Source organism: Ciconia boyciana, chromosome 13 (assembly GCF_034638445.1).
Source record: "Ciconia boyciana chromosome 13, ASM3463844v1, whole genome shotgun sequence".
NCBI lineage: Eukaryota > Metazoa > Chordata > Aves > Ciconiiformes > Ciconiidae > Ciconia > Ciconia boyciana.
Genome location: NC_132946.1, coordinates 11,400,518 through 11,423,275, shown reverse-complemented (window position 1 = coordinate 11,423,275; position 22,758 = coordinate 11,400,518). Strand labels below are relative to the sequence as shown.

The window sequence follows — 22,758 nt, the reverse complement described above, 5'->3', positions numbered from 1 at the left end:
AAATTAAAGTCTGATACCTACATACATCATTCTAGAAACACATTGAAAAAAATGAACATAAATCACAGAAGCAATTGCAAAACAGCTGAAAAGAACAAATAAGGTGTAAGCATGCTCTATTTCAAAGAAGAAAAGATGATATTTTTTATTTTCTTCTTGGTAAAGTATCATATTTCAACCAGATTACAACAAAGTTACCACAGCATATTAAAAAAAAATACAAGAAAGTATTTAGAAAATTATATATATATATACATATTTGCTTAAAAATTCTATAATGTAAACATTAGCATAACAAGTTAAAATAATATTACAGTTTATTAATACTTATGTGAATACTGCACATATATATGCTTCAGAATTAATACTATCTTTCCTACAGTTTAATAGGAACAACAACAAAAAATCCCTCCCCAAATCAAAAGGGAAATCCAGCTTCTTCAGTTGCCACCAGGTTTGGTCCCACATGCAAGATACTTAGTTATTTATCTCAGTGTAAGTAAGAAAGAAAGCGCAGCCTTTCAGAATTACATTTTCAACCACATTTACATTTCTATAATTTTTAGCGTCTTAAATGATTAATACGCCACTCAAAAAAACAATTACCACAGTTTAACTTCTGTCATGGCATGGATATAATTTCTGAAATCTTGTTAAAGAAACTGATTCCCTCTACATGGAAGTGCAATACATTTGATTCGATGCAATAAAAAAATGTTTTTTTAAAGAAAGTCCAGATATTTGCAGCAATTTGTAAATCTGGAAAATTCATTCCTCTCTGAACATTTCAGTGCTGTTTTCTAGTATAAATTCATGCCATTATTAACCCAAAAACTAAGCCATTATTATTAATTAGAAGTATACTCTGATTATTTTTTAAAAATAAATTTTATAAATAATCTAAGTTATAGATAACTGGACCATAAAAGCACAGTTAGTGCAGAGTAGGAAATAAATGAAATGTACAGTGTCAGACCACTGTGTGGAACAAGTGTTTTATCTTCCATTCAATATGTGAAATACAAAGCAGGTTAACTGATATTTTTAAACATATTCTATATTTCATAGATATAATTTCATATATTAAAGTGATTCTTTCAATACATAATGCTAAGAAACTACTGAAGTGGCTAAATAATCATCAAATCAATATTCCATGCGATGCAGGGTGCTGACTGAAATATCCCAACCTACAGAAATTGAAGGAGAGCAATTCTTTACTTTCTTGATTTGTTTAACCACTTTTCCAGAAGTGACTCAAGGTCCAATACAGAAGTATTATTGTTGTTTCCAAGGAGAAAATTGTGTTCTCTTGTTAAACATGTTTATTTTCATATATACTAGAGTTCCAGCTAGAAGAGCACAGTGCTGTTATCAAGATTTGCAAGGGCGTATAGGAGCAGAATTTGGTGAAAAAGTATTTTTCTTTCTTTTAAACAGCTGTTCCACAGGTTTCCGATAGTCATTTCAAGCAGGTAACTGTATTTCTATCCACAGGTATATGTTATCTGTTCTCAGAATTACAAGATACTAGGTGAAAAATGTTTTGGGGTGGGGGGTGGGGGGTTTGAGCCTTTGAAATGACATGAAACTTAGAGCAGAACTGAGATCCCTGTGTGCTTTGAAGCAAAAAGAATGACATCCATATCTGAAAGTACTAATAACTGATTCTGTTAAGAAAATACCATATTCTTAAATCATATGTCCTGACAGACAGTATCATTAGTTCACTTGGGGCTCACCAAGTCTCATTTATTATTAGCTTGCTGCTCTGAGTCAGTCAACCCCATTTGTTAGTAGGTTCTCATTAATTAGACAGCTACCATGCAGACACTGTTCTAGACAATAGAACAGTACTTTGTAACAAAAAAATGCACCTTTGCAACAGGTCACAATTTTGAGCCAGTGATCTTTAATACCATTATGCCCTTTCTCTAAATACTTGTATTAATCCTATCAGGATGGTTTATGACTTGCAGCAGATTCTGTAAGATAGTGTAGTTTGATGACAACTATCACATCAACAATATATTCCATAAAAAATAAATTACTGGCTTTGAAATTACTAATCTTCCTAAGAGTATGTGACTTAATGGACATACCAATTTAAGCCTTTATAACTATGTCAATATCCTGCCTCATATAAACCTTGGAAATTTATTATTATTATTGAGAAACTTGATTTAATGCAAAAGCCAAGTTGATACAATGCATTCTCTATAATGAATGAGAGAATCTCTAAATAAAAGAGATTCTGAAAAGCCATAGTCAATATGTAATGAATACTGATAGACGATTACATCTGCAAAAGATGGAAGAGTCTTGCCTGCCCTATTTTTTAGGAAATTGTTCATTTTGCATGTGATTGGAGAACAGCATTAAAGTAAAAGTAATGCCACTTATTTATACAACTTATTTTGAATAGTCACTAAAGGTTCCAGATGAGCAGCCCTAGAGACCTAATACATCTAAAGATAAAACAGGAATGAAATGGAAACAATACTACAAATTCCTCTATGCTGCCTCATACCAGGCCGTAGCCAGAGGCTTGCAGGAACAACTCCAGGGACGAGCCTGTCCTGAGTCCTCTATTCTGGGACTACAGTGCTGTTCAAAGGAGCCAACAAGAACTGGTTGAACCCATCAACTCATTGTGCACCGGCCACTGACCACATATAAGGGTTTAAGAGCTATCAGTCAGTACCAAAGGAAATTAGATTTGTACAAAAGTTGTAACTACATGCATGGAATTAGGTGACAGAGGATAAACTGAGAAAATAATTCAATTGATAGAATCATTGTTACACTTACAGGTATTTTACAAGAATAATATAACTATTTGGGATTCTTAATACCAGCTGGTCAGCCTTCTTCAACAGTCTTTGTTGATTCTGGTAAATAAACAAAAGTGGGATTTGTGACAGGTAAGTACAATTCTCTCAAAGACAAGAATGTCATTTTAGAATGTCTTGAGGTGCTAAAAATTTGGGCATTCATATCACTAGGTATCTTCTTGCAGTCATGCAAGTACCTCACTGATCTTCAAAATAACCAGGTGTATAAAGTGGGAAAGCTCTCTTGTGAAGAAAGGCTTTCATTTAATTATTTTCCGAGATTTTAGAGAAACCACAGATGAGCTTTTAAATGGATTAGTAATGCACCCATTATGGTATCTTGTATCACAAAGTGAACATTGTTTGCAGACTGTAATCTTAGGAGCTGGTACACAATACAGCTAAAGTTAACAAAGAACAATTTGTACACAGTAAACAAGTTTAGTATTTTTATGTGATCTACATACATACATTAAAATTACAAGCAGCAAGATAATCAGGAATGAAATAATTTTAAGAGCCAAATGTCGATACAAAAAATTCCTTCTAAACTAAAAAAAAAAGAAAAATTTAAATTTAGTGTGCACTAAATGAGATTTCTTACCATTTGCAACTTTCTGAATGAGTACTTTGATTTGTGAATTATTTCCTGAAAATGAATACAGCTTCATGTGACAAACAGATATATCACAAAGGTTTCCACAGTGTTGTCTTTCAGATTTACTTGCAATTCAATGTTAATAGATGTGTGTCATATTTCTACTCACCAAATCTCCACTTTCTGAAAAATGAGTTTAGAATTGTTTCAAAGTGGGACCATCATTTCTTTCTGCTTTTCTTTCCAGCAAAGACAAACTAAACTATCAGCAGTGTATCAGACTGAAGAGTTTGGAGAAGCATTAGCTGACAAGCTACTCACTTTCCTTTCTCCTTAAATAGATGTCCCGCTGTAGTTTACACAAAACACCAACAGTAATTCATCTTCTAATAAAAACAAATCAGCTAGCTCCCAGGCTGGCCTTTTGGATTTTATTTATCTATCTACTTATTTTGCAAATGAGATCTTTTACTGACTGAAAAATATTGTTTCATTTCTGTGACATGATTTTACTTTGTGGTATTTCATCTGCTGAAATTTCTGACCTGAAGAGTGAATTCCACTCTTCTTTGCCACATTTTGCTATTCAGTGCAATCTATAAGCTACGTGTTTCAATGGTAGGAATCCAGCACTTGGGGCTCCTACTTGGGCACCAGCCCACTGATGCTACTCACTGGGTGTAACGAACCCCTACTCACTCAAGAAGTGCCACTGAAAATGACTGGACCACATACCTGACTAAACAATACACGATGGTCACAGGTTTGCAGAACGGAAGTTCCAGTTTGCTAGAACTTTAGTAAAGCACTGAGGTAAAAGATCTGTTATTAATCATCAGCTTGTTTTTTTCTGCAGGGTAATATTAGATTTCAGTATCTACTGATGTGAGAATTTAATATAATGAATGGATAATAAAATGACAAGACACATCAATTTAAGTAAAATTATAAAAAAAAACTTCTGAGAAGAAAGATGTTCTTACACAAAGGAAAACCAGAGTATAGTTGATAGAAAATTAAAATGTACACTGCTGACTTAATGAAGAGAAGAAGATAGCTACCATATAATTAACTGCCTACAGCAGCGCAGCTAATGGATACTGAACTGGATTCCAGTTCATCCATGCCAGGACTTCCATCACTTGTAATAATTCTTGTTAATTTTTTTAGTTACTTTTACAGTAGTACCATTACCAATTACTTTTCAATAAGAGGTGATGGGTAACAGGCACTTTCGTTACAGGCAATTTTTCAGTAATCACCATGTGAAGGGTTTTACAAAATCAGGGTAAGAATTCCACACTGCCCTGTTAATGATGGACTGTTCTGTAACATCAGCAACAAATTAATAACAAAATATAACCCAAGACTTGAAAACACTATTTTGTACCATGCTAATTTGCGTATCCTTGGGGTGGTTTCTAGAAATCAATAATATTGCACCCAGCCTTACAGCAAGACTGAAATTTCACTAAAAAATTATTACATTCTCTGATTTTAAAGAATTACTTCCCACAAATGAAAGCTATTGAGAATATCTAACTAGAAATGTACAAAAGCTATTTTTCCACCGGTAATGTTTTTCCCTTGTCATCTACTTTGTCAAGTTTTTTAAAAACCTTTGTGTGTGTCAGAGGTTTACAATAAAAAACCCCCAGTCTTTCTATTTACAAAAGGTAATAAATTAGTGAGGTTCTTTTAAGCACATCTTTGTGACATATTAAGTAGTGATAATCACAGCAGTTCTTCTAAGGAAAAAAAATTGTCTTGACATGATACCCATGTCTCTCTGGAACAGAAAAATGTACATGTAGAAAGGGAGGCAACACAATACAAACAAGGAATTCATAGTAACAGAAGAACTTCAGAAGAACAAAGAAGAATATGTGCAATGCAGCTTTACAAGACAAAATGCCTATCAGTTTGCTGAGCCCTCGTGAAGAGCCCTCGTATTCTTTTGAGAAAGTGATTACTGCCTTCCAAAGTAGTTAATCAGGATATGACCCTTAGTAATGAATGTCTCTTTTCAGGATTTAAGTTGATGCAGCTGTAGTCTCTTCAGGAGCTTAAATTATAAAGAGAGGCTAGGAAGGAATCACAGATCGACTTAAAAGTACGTGGTGCCAGTATTCACAATTACGAAAAAGGGTCAAAGATCACCACTCTGAGGTTCCAGGCTTCGTGGCTCTCTTTGATGGCTGCGAGATAGTTTGGGGAAGCGTGTAGTCACTCTTGAGCGATTGCTTTTGCTTACTGGTTCTCCAGAAGGTGGAATATCACTAGGAAGACAAGAAATAAAGACAGAAGTAGCTAGTTTATGTTATATGTAAATTATTCTGTAGCTATTCCAAACATGAAAAAAAGCAGATGTTATGAGAGCCTGGCACATGACTGCAAAGTACAGCACACATCTCCAACTACACAGAACTGCATTCTTTCTACTGGTATCTCAAGTGTGAATTACAAATGGGCTCTTTCAAAAATGAGAACTAGTAGAACTTTCAATACTTTATGGAGGATTGCAGATTACAGGATAAAAGCGTATCTCTATGAGTTGCAGTTCAGAAATGGTGGGAAAAGCATTTTGAAGTGATAAAAGTACAAGCAAAATAGACAAGAGCTTGGATGATGCTCTACTTAACAATCCTCTAATTATGGATGGATGTATCATTACATGATGAAGTACATTAGTAATACATCCCTGTTGGGAATTCTTCAGTCTCTTCCGACCCACAACAGACTATAGTCTTACATGAACGAGCCTTTTGGAAAAGACTCTGAGAAGAAGTACATCAAGTTCAACAACAAGCAGTAACAGAAAATTCCAGCTTACCTAGGTGATATTCAGAGGCTATAGACTCCTCGGAAAACTACAGTATAAAGGGATAGCATTGTACTTTTGCCATTCTTTTAGAGGACTCCACATTGTTTTTAATTATACTGCTTACATACAGATCAATAAATAAAACTAAATTTTGCATTTTGCAACTCAGCTAGGCAATAAAATTACACAGCATACAAAGCCAAGCTTATTTTTATAAGTTAAAAAAACCCCTTATAATACCTGTCTTCAGAATGAGTTAACAAGTCCCTAAGGGAGGAATTGCTCATCTGCAGTTCTTGCCAGATTAAACAAATACAGATACATTTTAAAACAATCACTGAATTTACTCTCTGTAGTTCTCTTTTCTCCTGCAGAGTGACCTTCCTCACAGGTCAGACAGCCCTGCAAAAGCCATAGGCACACTCAGGCTCCACTCGAGCATTTTGAGCACCCACATGGGAGAGATCTTAGCAAAGCAAAAGCCTGGAACAAGTCCTGGGACTGAGTGGAAAATTCACCTGCAGGAAGCAGAGCACTTCTGCAAGAAAAGGCAGCGGTATCACTGGCAGCCATTGGCTTTGTAACTACAACGCACACATTGGCTGTTACTCGCTAAACTAATAATAAAAAAACAGTATAGAAAAAATGTGTCCAATTCAGATGCTAAACATTAACAGAAAAGAAAATGAAGTTTTTTAATGGCAGTGTATTTTAATTGTCTAAATTTCTGAGCAGAACAGTCTAAAATAACCTTAGTTAAAATAATAAAGGATTTTTCTAAATTAAGGTTCATGGCACTCCCGTTATAGTATTTAGTCTTCCTAGGTAACTAGGAAGTCCTTCACATGAAAAAATTGCATAAAATACCTGTGGTATACATCCTCCTCTTTTTTAATACCAAGATTAACAAGTTAGATCTTTAATTCCTTATTTTTCTTGTCACTTAAATAAAAACTCTAAAAATTAATTTAGCATATGTTGTTAATTCTTGGTAGCCAAGGATAATTGGACTTCCAACCCTGGTCCTGTGATTTCTTATTTTGAAACTCAGCAATGCTATCTAAGTTGCTGTAGAGAATTCTGATCATGTGAATCCAATTTCAGCTGTGCTCATTAGCATGGATTTCTTTTAGTAACATGAATATTATTACTCATTATTTTAATACTATTTATAAAATTGCAGCAATGCAGTGTTGATACTCTAATGCTTGTAAAATAGAACATGGGACACTGGCTTCAGAGGGTTGTGATTTTGTGTTAAGTATGTATTTTTCAGAACATGTAAACATAAAAGCATCTAAATACCAAATATACAATGGAATAAAATTAAATTTTCACCTCACTGGGCTTTTCTCAATCTAAAACAGGTTAATTTACCAGCATGATGGCCACTGCTGATAGTACTTTAGCTTTATCAGGCAGACAGACAGCTACTTTACGTATACACGGTAGTTTGCATTGCAGAAGAAAGCACAGCGTTATATGCGATTACTATAATTTGGCGATTGCTTTATTGAAAGTACATTTTAATACACAAGCTCCTCCTGCTGGCATGTCCACAAAATGACATCAGTGTCAGCCCAATGGGGCTGGCACTTCTCCCTCCTGGAGGAAAAATGCCATTCAAAGAAAAAAGCGCAAAAGGTGCAAAATGAATTCCCCTAAAATGAAGAGGCATGAATTAATAGCAGTCTGTCCTGATCGGCGTGGCTGAGGTAATAAGATCATCTTAGGATGATTACATCAACGCCAGTGTCTGTGAATGAAGGACAAAAATTGCAAGTACTTCTGCTAATTTAAATGACGCTACTCCAGAATGAGATATATCTAGTAACAAAATTAGAGATAATTTGTCTTAAATGTCTAAACTAATTTTTATAATGACAATCCAAATTCTAAGACAAATCATTGTGTTATGTAGGTTTACAGAAACCAATTTACAGCCGAGAAATTAGATCTTCATGCATCCAGCATGAAAAAGGAAACTGGAGCTGAAATTGAATCGATCAACTTCCATGGAAACAGATGTTGTATGGGGAAAAAAGTTTAGAGTATTAAAAAAAAGTCATACATTTAAAAGCATATATCTTAAGCCCTTTCCCATCCTCCATCCTCCAAAACCTGATGAGAAAATTTGCCATCTCACTTGTCTGTTTCAGCTCTAGCTTTTTACTCTACTATTAAAATGATTACTTTCAAATAACACCCAGAAAGTTTAACTACTAAATTTGGGACAAAAATGACCAACTACCCCCAAAATGCATGGTAATCAAGTAGGAGGAAAAGATTAATCTCCCATCTCTTCTGTCTCCTGTTACTAGATTTAATAATTTAGTTCTGGCCTTGAGGTCAAATGATACTTATAGAGTCTCTGGCGCTAAATGAGACACCTTTTTAAACCGATTGACAGTTCGACAGGTCAGATATTCCATGAACTCTTGGGCAGAGGTACGAACGCCTTCAAGGGATCTTGTCAGTATTTCTGGCAAATGCACGTGAAGATGAAATTGAGACACTTGTTCTGAATCTATTTTTGCCAATCTGCATTTGGGATTGAGGAGGAAGGCATAAGCATACCTACACGCAATGTTTGCAAATCCTCTCTCTCATTCGTCTCGTTCAGCAAAACCAGTCTCTGGGCTAGTTTTTTAGGGTTGAGTTAGGGTTCACATATAGTTGATAGTTTTACTCAAATTAAAATACAAATTTAAAATATGTAAATCTAAATCAGGGAGTAGCTATTCTAGAATAACTCTTCCAGAACAGCTACCCCAAGTCCCTGTGGGTAAGCACTTACTCATTAAGTCTACATCTGAGTTACACCTGTTCAGTTTTAATATAACATTCTTTTTTTCATTCTATTACCTTCTTAGCCACTGAAGTCTTAACAGGGTTTAATTTTCTAGACTGAGTCTGGCAGGCAGCCGGATGCTTGCCGGGTATTACCCTGTTCAGCAGTGGAATGTCCAAGTATTAAAGGCTCAAGTTCTTCTCTACATTCTCACCTTGTCCCATTCTGAAGAAAAAAGCAACCTGCTGAGGCAATCAATTCCTTCTTCCCACCAGGTCATTGTTTAGCTTTTAAGCATTCCCGATTGATCTGCCCAGTGTTTGTTTGGATACCAATTCAGTGTCATTGATTTTGTCTTGGTGTCACGTTATGCCTGAGGCGCATCTGTAGAAAATAGCTTAAAATAACTGGTCTTTTTAATGAGCTTCTAGTTTATTCATACCTTTCATTTATTGCTCTCCATGTATCAAAATGTAAATTGCATTTTGTGTGTTTTTCTTTACATGGAACTGCAGTATTCTCTTAGCTGATGTTGTGAACACTTACATGAAGAAATGTATTTCCCATCTCATTGTCTACTCTTCGGGATAAAATTAGAGAGAGAAGTTTCTTATAAAAATAGTATAACGTCTGCAATTGGAAATACTGTCGTACCAGTCAGAGATCAGAGAACAGAAGTAATAAACGCATCCTGGGAGTGTAGCAAAGCTCAGGATCAGGTATTTAATATATCTATATCTGTACCACATGTAAATGCATTTCTGGAGACATTCACGATTCTAGTTTTGCTTGGGTTGTATTAAACATACCTCATGAAGAAAGGCATTAGCTGGCAGATAAATTTGGTCACTTTTTCGCCAGCTTCCTGTGTGATTAGTATTTTTGTTTGTCACGATAATAATCTAATTTCTGGTTATAACCCCAATATTTAATGTGGTTAACTGGATTCAGGCAGACAGCCTCCTCAAAAAGGCTGGTTGTATTAAACAATGCCTATACTATATTAAGAGATCCTTATTAGACAAATGACAACTAATTTTGACTTGCTAATACAATGTATCTCTTCTTCTGCCAATTAAAATCAGCTAAAACACCTGTTTAGTGGCATTATTAACTAAGACTCTGACTTCATCAAATCATTTTATATACTCTAGTAACTCCCGCTTTGCAGTGATCTGGGTAAAATTCTTGTTTGCAGTTGCTGAAGTGTAAAAATAATTGGAGCCACATTCCTGCCATCACTCCTAATTTTATAGAAATGAAACATAATTATTAATGAGAAACAGTGATCTCCATCTATTAACACAAATGACTGAGTTGGGATGTTTAAATAGTCAGCTATTAACAGAAGAGATAGAAAGATATGGGTAAAACAATCCCTCTACAGTGAAAATCCTGAAGACACTATGAGAGCAAAGTTGTCGGGTTAAAAACTGAGTAATCATTTCCTATCAAGATTAGATCTGAACTGATCAAGAAATGAAAAGCATTAATTCTAATATTCTATCCAACTGTTTTATTAATATACAGCTCGTTCTACTTCCACATACGTATTTCTACAGCAGAACACAGTATTCATAATGACGTATTCAATTTCTTCTTGCTGTGAAATAATTACACACACATAATCATGCTTCCATTTGAATGATCCTAACTTTAACGTTCTCATGCTACAAATCGGTTTCCCTATCAGCATGAAGATTTTCTTCATAAACATCATCTGCATTGGTATTTGAATTTTTCTGTTAAACATGACACTGTACGTAATTCTGATGATCAGATCTTTTTTTTCTTCCACTAACTTTACTTTGAAGTTGGCATAACAAGATGGTTACTGTACAGTAAATGTTTAGTATCCATTAGTTATACCCTATAAAATGAATAATACCTATGATTAATTTTGGATGAAATACACTCTCTCTCATTCAGGAAATGCTCAGAACCCTGTAAAAATGACCTTTCATTAGTTAACATCTGAGCAATACTTATACCTAGAGACTCATTCCTTGGCTTTCTGATGCATAATGACATCTGCATTTGGGAATGGTGACTTTCCATTTTTTGTGGTGCCCCAGCTAGAATAACATAATGCATAAATACGGTACTCGCGCAAATGATCCCTTCACAACTAACTAGAAAGCCAGAAACCGCTGAACACACGTATAAGAAAAAGTTAACCATAACACACTCTTTATTTATAATTGGTATAATTTTGTGTTTCAATGATTAGTTGAAAGGCAGTAAGCTTGGCTATTCCATCCATTTCCATCTAGAAATTGCCAACAGTCTCCTCTGCTGGGGGTTAGCTGAATTTGGGTAAGCAATATAATCTACCACTTCTCAGTGATAGGTAATTTAATGAACAAATGGTTCAGAAGCAGAACATGTTCCAAGGTTGTTTATATAATAACAAAATGTAGGATTTGCTTTCAGAAGAACAGTGTTCAGTGAATACCTGGATTTATTTTTTCCTGCTAGTACTGTAATTATCATCTTTAAGGAAAGCAGAGACAGATTTAGGATACATTTTTATTGAAAATATTGAGGTAACTGAAAACAGAAGACATGCACCAGGATTCACAATGCATGATATATGTGAAAATAAAAGGAGTAAAACTCTTGGCTGACAAGTAGCAATTTCAATGTGCTGAGACAGCAGTGCATTACAGTGACTCGCCAGGCACTTCCTCCTCCATATTCACAAGTTGTTTGCACACAAAAATGACATGGAATGGAGACAACTTTAATTACCAAATTAGCTTTCAAACAGCCCATAATCAATACGATCGGCATTGGAAGTAACAACAGAAAGAGTTTACAGAAAGTGTGTTCTCAGACACAAGCGTATGAGAAGCCAGTTAAAGCAGTTATATATTAACACTTGTGATCTACCCACCTCTAGTTCACACAGAACAAAAAAATGCAAAAAGTCGACCACCTTTCATGCCAAGCGGTGGAAAAAAAAAGAAAGATTTACCATCTCCTCTAATTTGCCTAATTTTGCCACTATCACAGAGAAGAAAAACCTGAAAGCTTAAAACATTTCTTCCTACCTGTTCATCCCTATCATTTACCTGATACTGAGCTCACTGGTGTACTTAGTCAGACTAATTTCAACTAAAAACTTGTTGCGTATTCCTGCCTTACTTCGCCATGTCTGACTTGTAACCTGCGACACCACACAATTCAGCTTCATGGGTAATGCAGCACAGTTACCAGTCTCCTATTCTGGAAATGTGCCACCTCCATTTCCATTTGCTCGGGGAGCAAACAGCTGTTGGTGCTTTAGTTCTGAGCTGGGGGTAATGGCCCCGGTGCAGCTCGTCATCTGCCGTCTCCCTGTGGAGAGGCTTTGTCCCCTCTATGCTCCTTGACTCTTCTTTGCTCCAAATTCAGCCAGGCAAGAGTATTTGCCCACAAGCACTAGCATTTACACTTTTCAACACAGTTTAAATAGTCTCCATGAGAATAATGCAGCTTAGCTGTCTTTGAGTTTTGCAAGTAAACTGCCCATCATAAAAAACAACCTGCACAATTACCATTATTATTTTATTTTTAATAGCAAACCCCTTCTTTTAAAATTACCATAAAAGCAAATGGAATCATAAAGAAAAGTCGTGATCAAAACATGTTGTTTTGATCTTCTAAGCAAGTGCTTGAGTTTTAATTGCTCCATCAAGTTAAGAGGTATCAGCTGCTCCTCTCAAGTATCTTCATTTCTCATGAAGATTACAGCATGGTATTAACATATGGAACAAAGCAGAAGAGAGCTGACATGACCGTTCTCAGGGGCAGATCCAGATTTGAATGGATGTCATGTTAACAATAATAGCTATGAATGTGAAAAATGAACAAACGGAAAAACTGCTCCTAGAATGCTACAGAATCATCACTCTTTTCTGGAAAATATGTTAGCAATAATAAAAGTGAAGAACAGTGCTTTATAGCAATCACTCTTTCTGGGTTTTGTAAGGGCAACTGACTGCACTGCAACCATAAGCTTGATACTAATAGTGATCCCTGACCTAAAAACTCAAAAAGATAGGTGTTAATCTCAACCTTTGGGAGCTTTTAGATTGTTCTTAATTTTAGCCTATTATTTTTAGTTTCCTACGCTAAAAAAATTCAAATTGAGTTGGATAGCGCATAGAAAATAGTGCACCTGCACCTGGAAACATAATCACAGAGCGAGAATTGAGACTTGGCATAGTGGAATTAAGCCTGTACTCTCCAAATAAACAAAGGTAATCAAGATGGGAAAATATGTAAATAAAGTACAGAATTTAGTACTGTCAACAGAATAACAAGGGAAATGCTGACTTTGTTCTTGGTAACGAAGACAAGGACTAATGTTTACATTTAATCCAACACAGAAAGGGAAGCTAATCAAAGAAGTTATGACATTGCCCGATAAATGAGGAAGGGAGCCAGCTTGGGATGCAACATTCTTGATGGATTAGACAGAAACTAAACAAGCATCAGGCTGGCCAGCAAAAAGAAGACCACAGTAATCGGCAACCAAAATCACATTTCCTCGTTAGTCAGATTTCAATTATTTTCTCTGTAAGAAAGAAAATGGCAATGATAAATACAGGCTCAACCTTCTTTTAATTACGACTCCAAATGAGGCTAACAGGAAGCAAAATTTGCAACCGACTCCAGTGGGAGTTAAATGCGCAACACATTGCTGGCCATGAGCTCCTGAAATGTGGGGTCAGTTCTCAGGGTATCATCAGATTCAGAATCTTTAAAAAGTGTATCATCTTGGTGCTTCTCTAATGCAGATGCAACTTTGAGTTCAAAATAAAAATAAATAAAATTTGCAATAAACTTGCTCCTTGCCAGAATATTAAAGAGAAAACAATTTAGGACAACGGTGATCAGCTGTGACTCTCATCCTGCTGGCAGCCATTTAAGTGCAACTCCAGCGCTGGAGTTGCATGCCTGGCAACTGGGCAGCAGCAGCTTGGGAGCTGCTGAATGTTCTCAGTTTTCAGCTTCATAGAGAAACCTGTAAATGGTTGCTGCTACCCAAAGTATCTGCTTCTGTATCCCAGCTGAGTTTTATCCCATAAGGAAGTTACGGGATCACAAGAAAGGCACTTCCATGTTTTACCTATGAACTCCCCAGGAAGTTCCTCCTCTCCTTGTCTCTTTGAGTTTTGTAGCTTTCGGCCACATGAAGATTTTGGTGTTATGAAGACTAGCCAATCTTGATCTAGGACATTTTGTGGCTCTGAATAACTTTTGAACTATATGGTAACTGAAAAAGCTGCTGAGGTATCACTTTCCCTGGTTTAGAAATGGATCAATGAAGCATCTGTATGTAGAGGTCAGTGTTACACATGAATGTATACAGTACCAGAAGGCAATAAGATGATGCAGAATTTTATCTTTGTTAGGGTAGTTCTGCATTGCACGCAGCAGGAGAAAAGTCTCAGAAGACACCGTATATAGCATGTGCCTACAGTTTCTCCTTGCAATATTACTGTACAGGCCTGAAAAGCAAAGAACTACACCGATGCAGCGTGAAGACTATTTATGCCTTACATAGGTGATATACATCAACTTGACTGCAGTAACAACAGCTCCACAGCTAGAGATGAAGGATTTTTAATCTTATACATACAGCTGCCCTGTGCTTAGAAAAAGCTGGGCACTGGATTTTGTTGGAGTCTTCAGGATTTAGATGCATTTGACTCAGCTGTAGCACTAACAGTAAAAATATGATAAAATATTCAGTCTGCCTGACAATGCAAACCAGCCCCATTTTATTTCCCTTTGGTCATACCTAGCTATTCTCAATAGCTAGTGCTTTGGGATTTATCTCTTTTAATATGTAGAAGTCTTCTACCGAAAGATTTTTAAAGGAGCCAGACATTCAGAGCTGTTCAGTATATTTATGACTTACCCAGAAACCATATTAAGACTAATAAATTAAATCTCTTATAAAGAATTAATTTATGAGTTCTTAAAGGTTAGAATAAAATTTCAGAAACAAGATTTCATAGTTAAAATAGACATAGAATAGTAAGAAATAGGCTCTTTGGCTCATTTTGCAGTCGCAAAATTAAGCAATTTTATGCAAGCTATTTACAAGGCACAGATTTCTAGCACTTTCTACAGTGAACAGCAATCCCTGCAGACCCACATATTGGTGGTTCTCCTTCTTACCACATATCATGTGTTTTAATAAACTCTTAATATTAAGTAGAATTGTGTTACACTTTTAAAGTCTTAATCTAAAAATAAACCTTCATCCTGCTGTTGGTATAATCAAACTCTGGGGGACTGTGTAATTATTATGTGACGATTTGAAGAAAAATTACTCTGGTCTGCTCTTGGAGACAGTGACATCAGCCATCCCAGTACAAATCCTTCCTGTAATTTCTGTCTAAAATTGGGTATTTTAGCAAGAGTAAACTGAAGAAGCCTGTTTCACGATAAAGCAGACCTGCATTAGGAAATGTGCAGCTATTCTGACTACATCATCATAGACAAGAATAGCCTGATGTTATACTTAGACCTATGTTGTAAATATGCAAAGTACTCCAGTCGTGTTGTCCCTGCGTTAGGGCCATACTGAAACAGTAAGTGGAACAAGTGTGGAGAGGATACCTGTGCAATCTCTGCATGCTGCAGATGAATCAGAACGGTGTGATGAAGCCACCCCTATTATTGGCATAGACCTTCACAGTTCAGGTCATTTTGCATTTCTGAACTGACATTTGGCCTAATTTGTACCTACAGAGAACGTATTTGGAGACCCCTGAAGCAGTCTAAAGAATATTCCTAAAAAACTAGCAACCATCACTTCCTTTACTCATTTGTTAATGAGGTGAAGTGATATGGCAAGGAAGTATGCATGCATACCATTAATTTTTGTTATTAATAGATGAGTGCCTATAATTACATGAAGTAATTCTAGAATCCTTCAGCTAACTGTTCATGGATTCTGCTATCACCACAGAAGTGCCAAACATATTAAAAACACACCACAAAAATAGCATCTGATATACAACAGAATTGAATGGACTATGTTTATAGCTGGCAGATTAACAAAGCCAAGGGACAAAGCTTCTGTAGGATGTTTTGAATTTCAGTGATGGCCTGTAGCTAATTCATGCTGTTTTCACATGAGAAACTGATGGCTGCTGAAATATTTTTCAATACAAGTTCAAATGAGGAAAAGAAGTAACCCACCTCCTTTTGAAAAACTGTGCAGTTAGGCATAAACAAACTTGTTATGGTCTGGATTAAAGCCAAGTACATGCACAAGTACAAAGATACCTCCCTTACGAAGATTATTTGCTTAATGTATTTGAATGGATGCATCCATTTATCCATTACTGTCAGCGTTGCACAGAAAGAAGTATGAATAAGCACTGGAAGACTGCAATAGAAGATGTATAAACAGATTTTTCTAAACCGCATTTTCATAAGTATTCCTTACTGTTTCACATGCTAAGAGAAAGGAATAAAGCTTATATAGCCATCTCTCAGCAAAGCCTCTTTCACTCGTCCAAATCTTTTCTACTGTGGAAAAGTAATTAATTTTGGGGTTTATTTCCAGTGAAATAAGCATTACAGAATAGTTTTTCTTGCAATACTCCAAATCTAACAATTACATGAAGAGAAAAATTTTAAAGTCATGTTGTTTCATTAGCAAATTAATTTTTTAAGAAATCTGCCATTCTAGTAATTATGTAAAATTTACATATAGGAGTACATTTACACAGAAACGTTCTGATTTAAAGAAGAGTGTATTTTCAATACTTATTCCCCCCCCTTTTTTTTTCCCTCCCTAACAGATTCCTCAAGGGCAACTGAACCGAGACACTGACATTTCAGGAGATCCGAAGCAAGCATCATAAACTCACGTTTGAGAGCTTAGCTTGTGATATTTCTGACAGTGTATTACACAAATACACTCCGCCAAAACTGTTTGCAAATGCCATCCTGTGCCAAAAATGTTTGCAAATGTCACAGAGAACCACCCAATATGAAAAGGACCCTTTCCTTAATCTAGAGTGATTAGTTCTGCACAAAGGCCTGATCTATGGGCTACAGAACACAAACAGGGCTCGACTGATGCTTGCTGTGCCCCACTGTGACTCTCAGCAGTAGGAGATGAAAGCATGCAGTGACTTACAGGAACTGTTTGTTGTTTCTTCTGCATCAGATATCTTGAAAAAATATCATTTTCAATTTCACAGAATATCAGAAAGACAATTTGGTGATAAGACAATGGGTGTTTGGGAACTGAAGAGAGAACACAGATCTATTGCCCTGACTAAAAGGAGATACAGCTAACCTGTTAGGTCATGTTACTCAGACCCTGGTTCCTAAACAATAAATCCACTAAATCATGCTCTCACTGGAGAGTGCTGCCTTCATATATTGAATATACACTTACTGGTCTGTGATTTCCTCCATTCTTCCACATTTTAGAAAGTCTTGGATTAAAAGTGATTTTTCAGATGGTCTACGTTGTTGGCAAATATCTTATCAAGCTTCTCTTTTAATAGAATTCAAGCTGAAAATGGCAAGTCAAAGACTTTCTCTTGAACATACACTCAGAATTTACACCACTGTTGTTTGTACCTGAAGTTATATGTTATAAACTGTGTCTATCAGTTTCATGACTCTATATAATATTTTTTTAAGTAGAGGTTTGAACTTCTCATGGATCTCCAGACTGAGTTTTGTCCAGGCCATGTCACCCAGGCCAGGCTAGTGTAGTTTTAAGTGATATATTTTGCCATGCAGATTGGTTAGAGTAAGTCAGAAGCCCTTAAGTTCCTTTCAATACACTGAAGAAGGTCAGGAGTAGAAATAACCTCACCCTTTGTTAGAACAGTAGGGCTTCAAAAACCTCTTAAAAGTGCCACAGTTGTATGGTATTCAACTTCCAAATATATTATAAATACAATATAAATATATTATAAATAAGAGATTATTTGGTTTGGTTTTTTCAGTTCCATTAATCAGTTTCTATTCATTTTGTGAACATATATTTAAATATAAATACTTCCCTCCTCAGTTGTATATTTCAAATTCTGATTTAAAAAAAAAGAAAAATCACTGGAAGTTATTTGGGCGATGAGAACTTGTCAATAACCCATCTACTCAAAGCCCTCATGCTACACTACCTACCTGAAATATGCCTTCAGCAGTATGGAGAATTTAACTTTGAAAATTTCTCTTCCTGGAAATTTCATGGGCTTTTCCAGTACTCTGCCATTCCAAAAAAGAGATCAGATTTTGGAGCATTCGAGCTATCGCTGTACACAGTGGAATAATACATCGTCAAAAGGGGTCTCCTCTATGGCATTGTTTTGAAGATCATGAATGGTAACTAAGGGTTATGGATCCCAGAGCTCTCATATCCATCTGCACTTGCACATAGATTGCTCTGACTGACCAGATGGCTTCTTACAAAACAACGTGTTTATATGAATACTTTCCAAAACACTTTCTGGTGGTACACTTATTTTCTGTAAGAGACCTGCAGATGGTTCCCTTCCCCTACCTATAAGTTCTCCAAAATATATCTCCTTGAACTAGCTGTTATGCAATCGTCAGCTACATATGCTGATATTTGACTGTGAATATCTAAAACTGGCAATTTTCTTAAAATAATCTCCATAAAGAGAAACTTAACAAGCAATTATAGATCGGCTAGTTTAAGTGCAGCTGTAGAATAAATATTACAAACTATTTTGCAGGATTTAGTAGGCCAAAAAGTAAGCTTTGAAAGCCACAATTTCATTACAGGGAATTCATGTAGATTTGGGCAAGGTGGTCTTGTTTAACTTGTATTCTTTGACAATATTACTGCCATGGTAAACCAGGGTAATTAAGTGGATATCAATGCTTTAGGTTTATAATTGTCATGAAGTCTGATATCATATTCTACTAACCAGGAGGTAATGTAACTTAGTGGGCAGGAAACTGGCTCAAGAAGGACAATTTTTGTGAAAAGAACATTATTCAGATATATCAGAGATATCTGCGGGCTGTACACGTGACACATGAAGCAGTGAGGTACCTGAAACAATCCTGAACAACCATACAATAAATTGCTCTTATCATCCACGTTTAACACTATGTATTCATTCTAGTAACTGCCACTTTAGAGACAATTTAGTGAATTCTCACCTGTTGAGTAGTTTAAAAAATTATACCAGGAAAAAATTATCTTCGTATCAAATAAAAATATTCACTTTGATTTTTTTGGCCAGTCTGGTGCTCTTTGATGACTTGGATGCTACATAAAAATATGTATTAGGATGTAATATAATATTCTATGTGTTTGTGGACCTTTTATATTGAAAATTCTGTGCCCATTTTAAAACATTATATTAATATTTAGGACTTTGATTGAAGAGGGACAGAAAGATACAGCTTTGGTAGTTTAAAGCATGAGAGCTCCCACATGTTGGAAGGTAGCCACCATCATACAGTAGGGACAGCAAAAACATTTAGGCATCTGCACTTGCTTACAATCCCAATGTTTTACCACATTCTCAGCTATTGATTGTTGCAGTTGCAAACTCCTCTGCGCTCTCCTCCTCTGGAAAAGTCAGCTCCAGCAGAATAATGGGGCAAATTGTTATGGACAGAGAGGATAACCAGCAACTAAAGGGTCCAGACATGTCTAGTCTCATTTTCTATAGAATTTAGGAAAATACATAGAAAATAAAACCCTTTTTCATTAAATTAGGTATATTATTGGAGCAATTTTTTTAAAAGAATCCTACTCAAGTAATCATGCCAGAAACTGTTTTACATTGTAAAAAGAAACAACTAGACAATTGCAAACAAGAGTATTAGACTTAGCTTTCCTTACAAATCATGTATACTTGCTAATGAACACAAAAAAATCTGAAACACTGATAATTACTGTTATTTGAAGGGAAGGAAGAAAGGAAATGCCCTGTAAGATTTCTGAACTATTCAGTAGAAATACGTTCTACGTCCTTACAAGAAAAGTTTTTATCAATCCGCTAGGTGTGGTGTTTGCTTTCAAATGTAAAAATTTCAAATGTCATTATTTTACAACTACTAGTAATCAGATGCAGACTAGGAGGTTAATGGAAAGCAGTCTTATGTACATTGTTTTGTACTTTACTATTTTCATCATTATACTTTGCAACTCTTGATTATCATTTTGTATGAGAACTAAAACATGCATTTGTTTTATCCAAGAATTAAGTATAACACTGTGGCATTCCATCTGGAGACAAATAGCATATTAACCCACTGCAGAGCCTGCTGAACTGAGAATACACCTATCTCAAGCTCTCAATGAGACTTAATTTAACAAAGAGAGACTGGTAAATTGAGTTGACAGGCAGGCTTTGAGGCTCTGGGCAAGCCTGGCTGAGCTATGCAACGTGCATGGACTGAGTGGCGCACATAACAAAAAGGCTACCAGAATGCCGCAATGAATCAGAGATACAAATATGGTCAGAATCAACCATAATATTGCATCCGGAAGAGTTGCTGGTGAGCTTACCTAGGCAAGTGTTTCAGTTTCCTGTATTTTTCCATAGAGTTCATACCTTAGGCCTAGAGAATGAGCACAGTAGCCTCATACAGGTGATATCGCAAATGTATGCATTTTAAATCATATTAAAATTTCCATCTAGATTTAATTTTGTGAGGATGCAGATATGCCCCACACATGCACATTTCATAATTTTATATATCCACTTACAGTATATTGATACCAATAAACAGAGACAACAACGTTTTAGAACTGTACAAGGAAAATGTTTCTTACTGAGGAAATACGGATATGGATTCTAAGGTTTCAGGACACATAGTGTATATATACTGCTGCATGGGAAAAAAAAAAATCAATATATAAATTACCTTGCCATCTACTGAATGCTTACATGAGCAAAAATTGATGTAAAAGTATGCAGACGACAAAGTTACAGAAGACAGAAGACATTTCCTTGAGCATTTTCCAAGTTTCTAGTACTAAAAAAAGAGAAAAAAAAGTGGAATTTTACATCCAGACATCCTGAATTATGCTGAAAGATTCCCCAGAAGCCTAAAATATGCATGGCACCATTTTGGAAATCTGAATTTTTAGTTAAATACAAAAGTATTTTCTTCATTGGAGGTAGACAAATATTAAATAAAAAGAACTTCAAATAGTCTGAATAAAATTCAGTTCAACAGCTGGGCTTTTAGTTGCCTGTTATTGGTGATGCTATAATCTCATTAACTCTCAGCTCAGGTTGTACATTCAGGATATGTTTAACACCATTGGAAAAGAGTTAAAACTAGAGGTATGAAAGTTAAATGTGACTTAAGCCATGTTAGCTGCAATTGGTGAATATCATTTGGCCTGGCTGTAACAAGACCGATATTCTGAAAAAACAAGGATCATCCTTATAAAACTATCAGCTTAAAAGCTTGTCATTCCTAAGTTAAAAGGAAGTTAAATTATTTGCTAGGTGAAGAAAAAAGGCTCTTCACAAAAACATATTCAGGGGAAGAGAAGGAGAGAATGTGAGTTTATAGATCTAAGGATTAAAGGAAGAAAGACAAAGTTTTGTCCCAGTACCCAGAGAACAGGTAGACTACATGACCACCAAGCTGGTCAGACTTACAAGGTAGAGGAATCTCTTCTTGCCACTCATTTACTTTGCTCTATACATGGGGTAAGAACTGAATGCAGAATATTCATTGCACCAGAGCTTCTCATACCAAGATCCTAGGCGGAGTTGAATCTTTATACCCAATAAGAATCTTTCAAAATACAAAAATCACCTATGTATATTGGTTTTTTTGCAAGGCTTAGTTTCAAAGGAAAGACAAAATTCCTTCTACATAGTGTTTAAGTAAAAATTCTATGCCTACGGTGACCCTCTTTTGTTGCTATTTCAGCTACCATTGCCATTTCAATAAATGAAAGCAAATCCCAATCATTTCTAATGACACAGCTTCTCTTCTGTGTGCACAAAATCCAGTAAAGGGAAATAAATCCCATATAAGACAGTGTTCCATGTTCCTTCTTTCCCACCATCTTCCTTTTTCACCTCATTTTCCCATACATTCTCTTCATTCAGTTCAAACTGTCTCATTCAGTCTCTTGCTTCTGTTACTTTTTATAGCGCTCCTCTACTCTTACTCTACTTATTCTCTTATTCCCCACCTTCTCCAGTTTTTCTTTCTTTATTAATCCACGTAAACAGCCACAACACAGTTTATTAGCCAGTACCTTCCCAGCTATTGTTTGCTTCTCTTCTCTTTATGCCTAACTCTTCTCTCAACAAACTCCTGTGCTGAGTTGATTCTCCGCAGCCAAGTCAAACTTCTGTTGCCCAGAAGTCAAGTCATTCTCACAGCTCCCCATCTAAACCAATTCGCTCCTGCATTAACAACCTACACATCAAGTCCTCTCTTTCAAATCAATTCACCTACTTCACATTTCAGTTTGCCCTCATTTCACATTTTCTTTATTACAATATAGACCTCAACTCCCTGTTGACTCTCTCTGGTTTTCAGTCACCCAGTCCTCAATCAGAGCGCGACACTGGACTGCCCGAGCTTTGTGAGGAAATCCTACTGTCTTTGAAACGTTTTTATTCTACTGTTCTACCTTCCAAAATGTATTTTGTGAAAACTACCAGTATAAGGCATTTTTAGTACACTTTTCCAGCCTGTAAACCTCACTTGAAAGTTCTTACTG

At 35.9% G+C, this 22,758-nt stretch overlaps 1 protein-coding gene across 3 annotated transcripts in view; it reads right to left on the bottom strand.

Annotated features, from left to right (window-relative positions):
* Positions 1–208: 208 nt before the first annotated feature.
* The window catches only part of SNX29 (sorting nexin 29), a 145,872-nt gene continuing 123,322 nt past the window's right edge, over positions 209–22,758 (bottom strand). The window contains exons 20-21 of one of the 3 annotated variants that reach the window (XM_072878059.1): positions 3,439–5,711; positions 209–2,891 (exon numbers count right to left, since the gene is read on the bottom strand). In XM_072878059.1, the coding sequence (XP_072734160.1) occupies positions 5,582–5,711 (130 nt within the window). In that variant the 3' untranslated portion in view covers positions 209–2,891; positions 3,439–5,581. Of the gene's footprint in view, positions 2,892–3,438; positions 5,712–20,927; positions 21,039–22,758 lie in introns of those variants that run through there. The other 2 variants (XM_072878057.1, XM_072878058.1) reach the window with 2 other exon arrangements.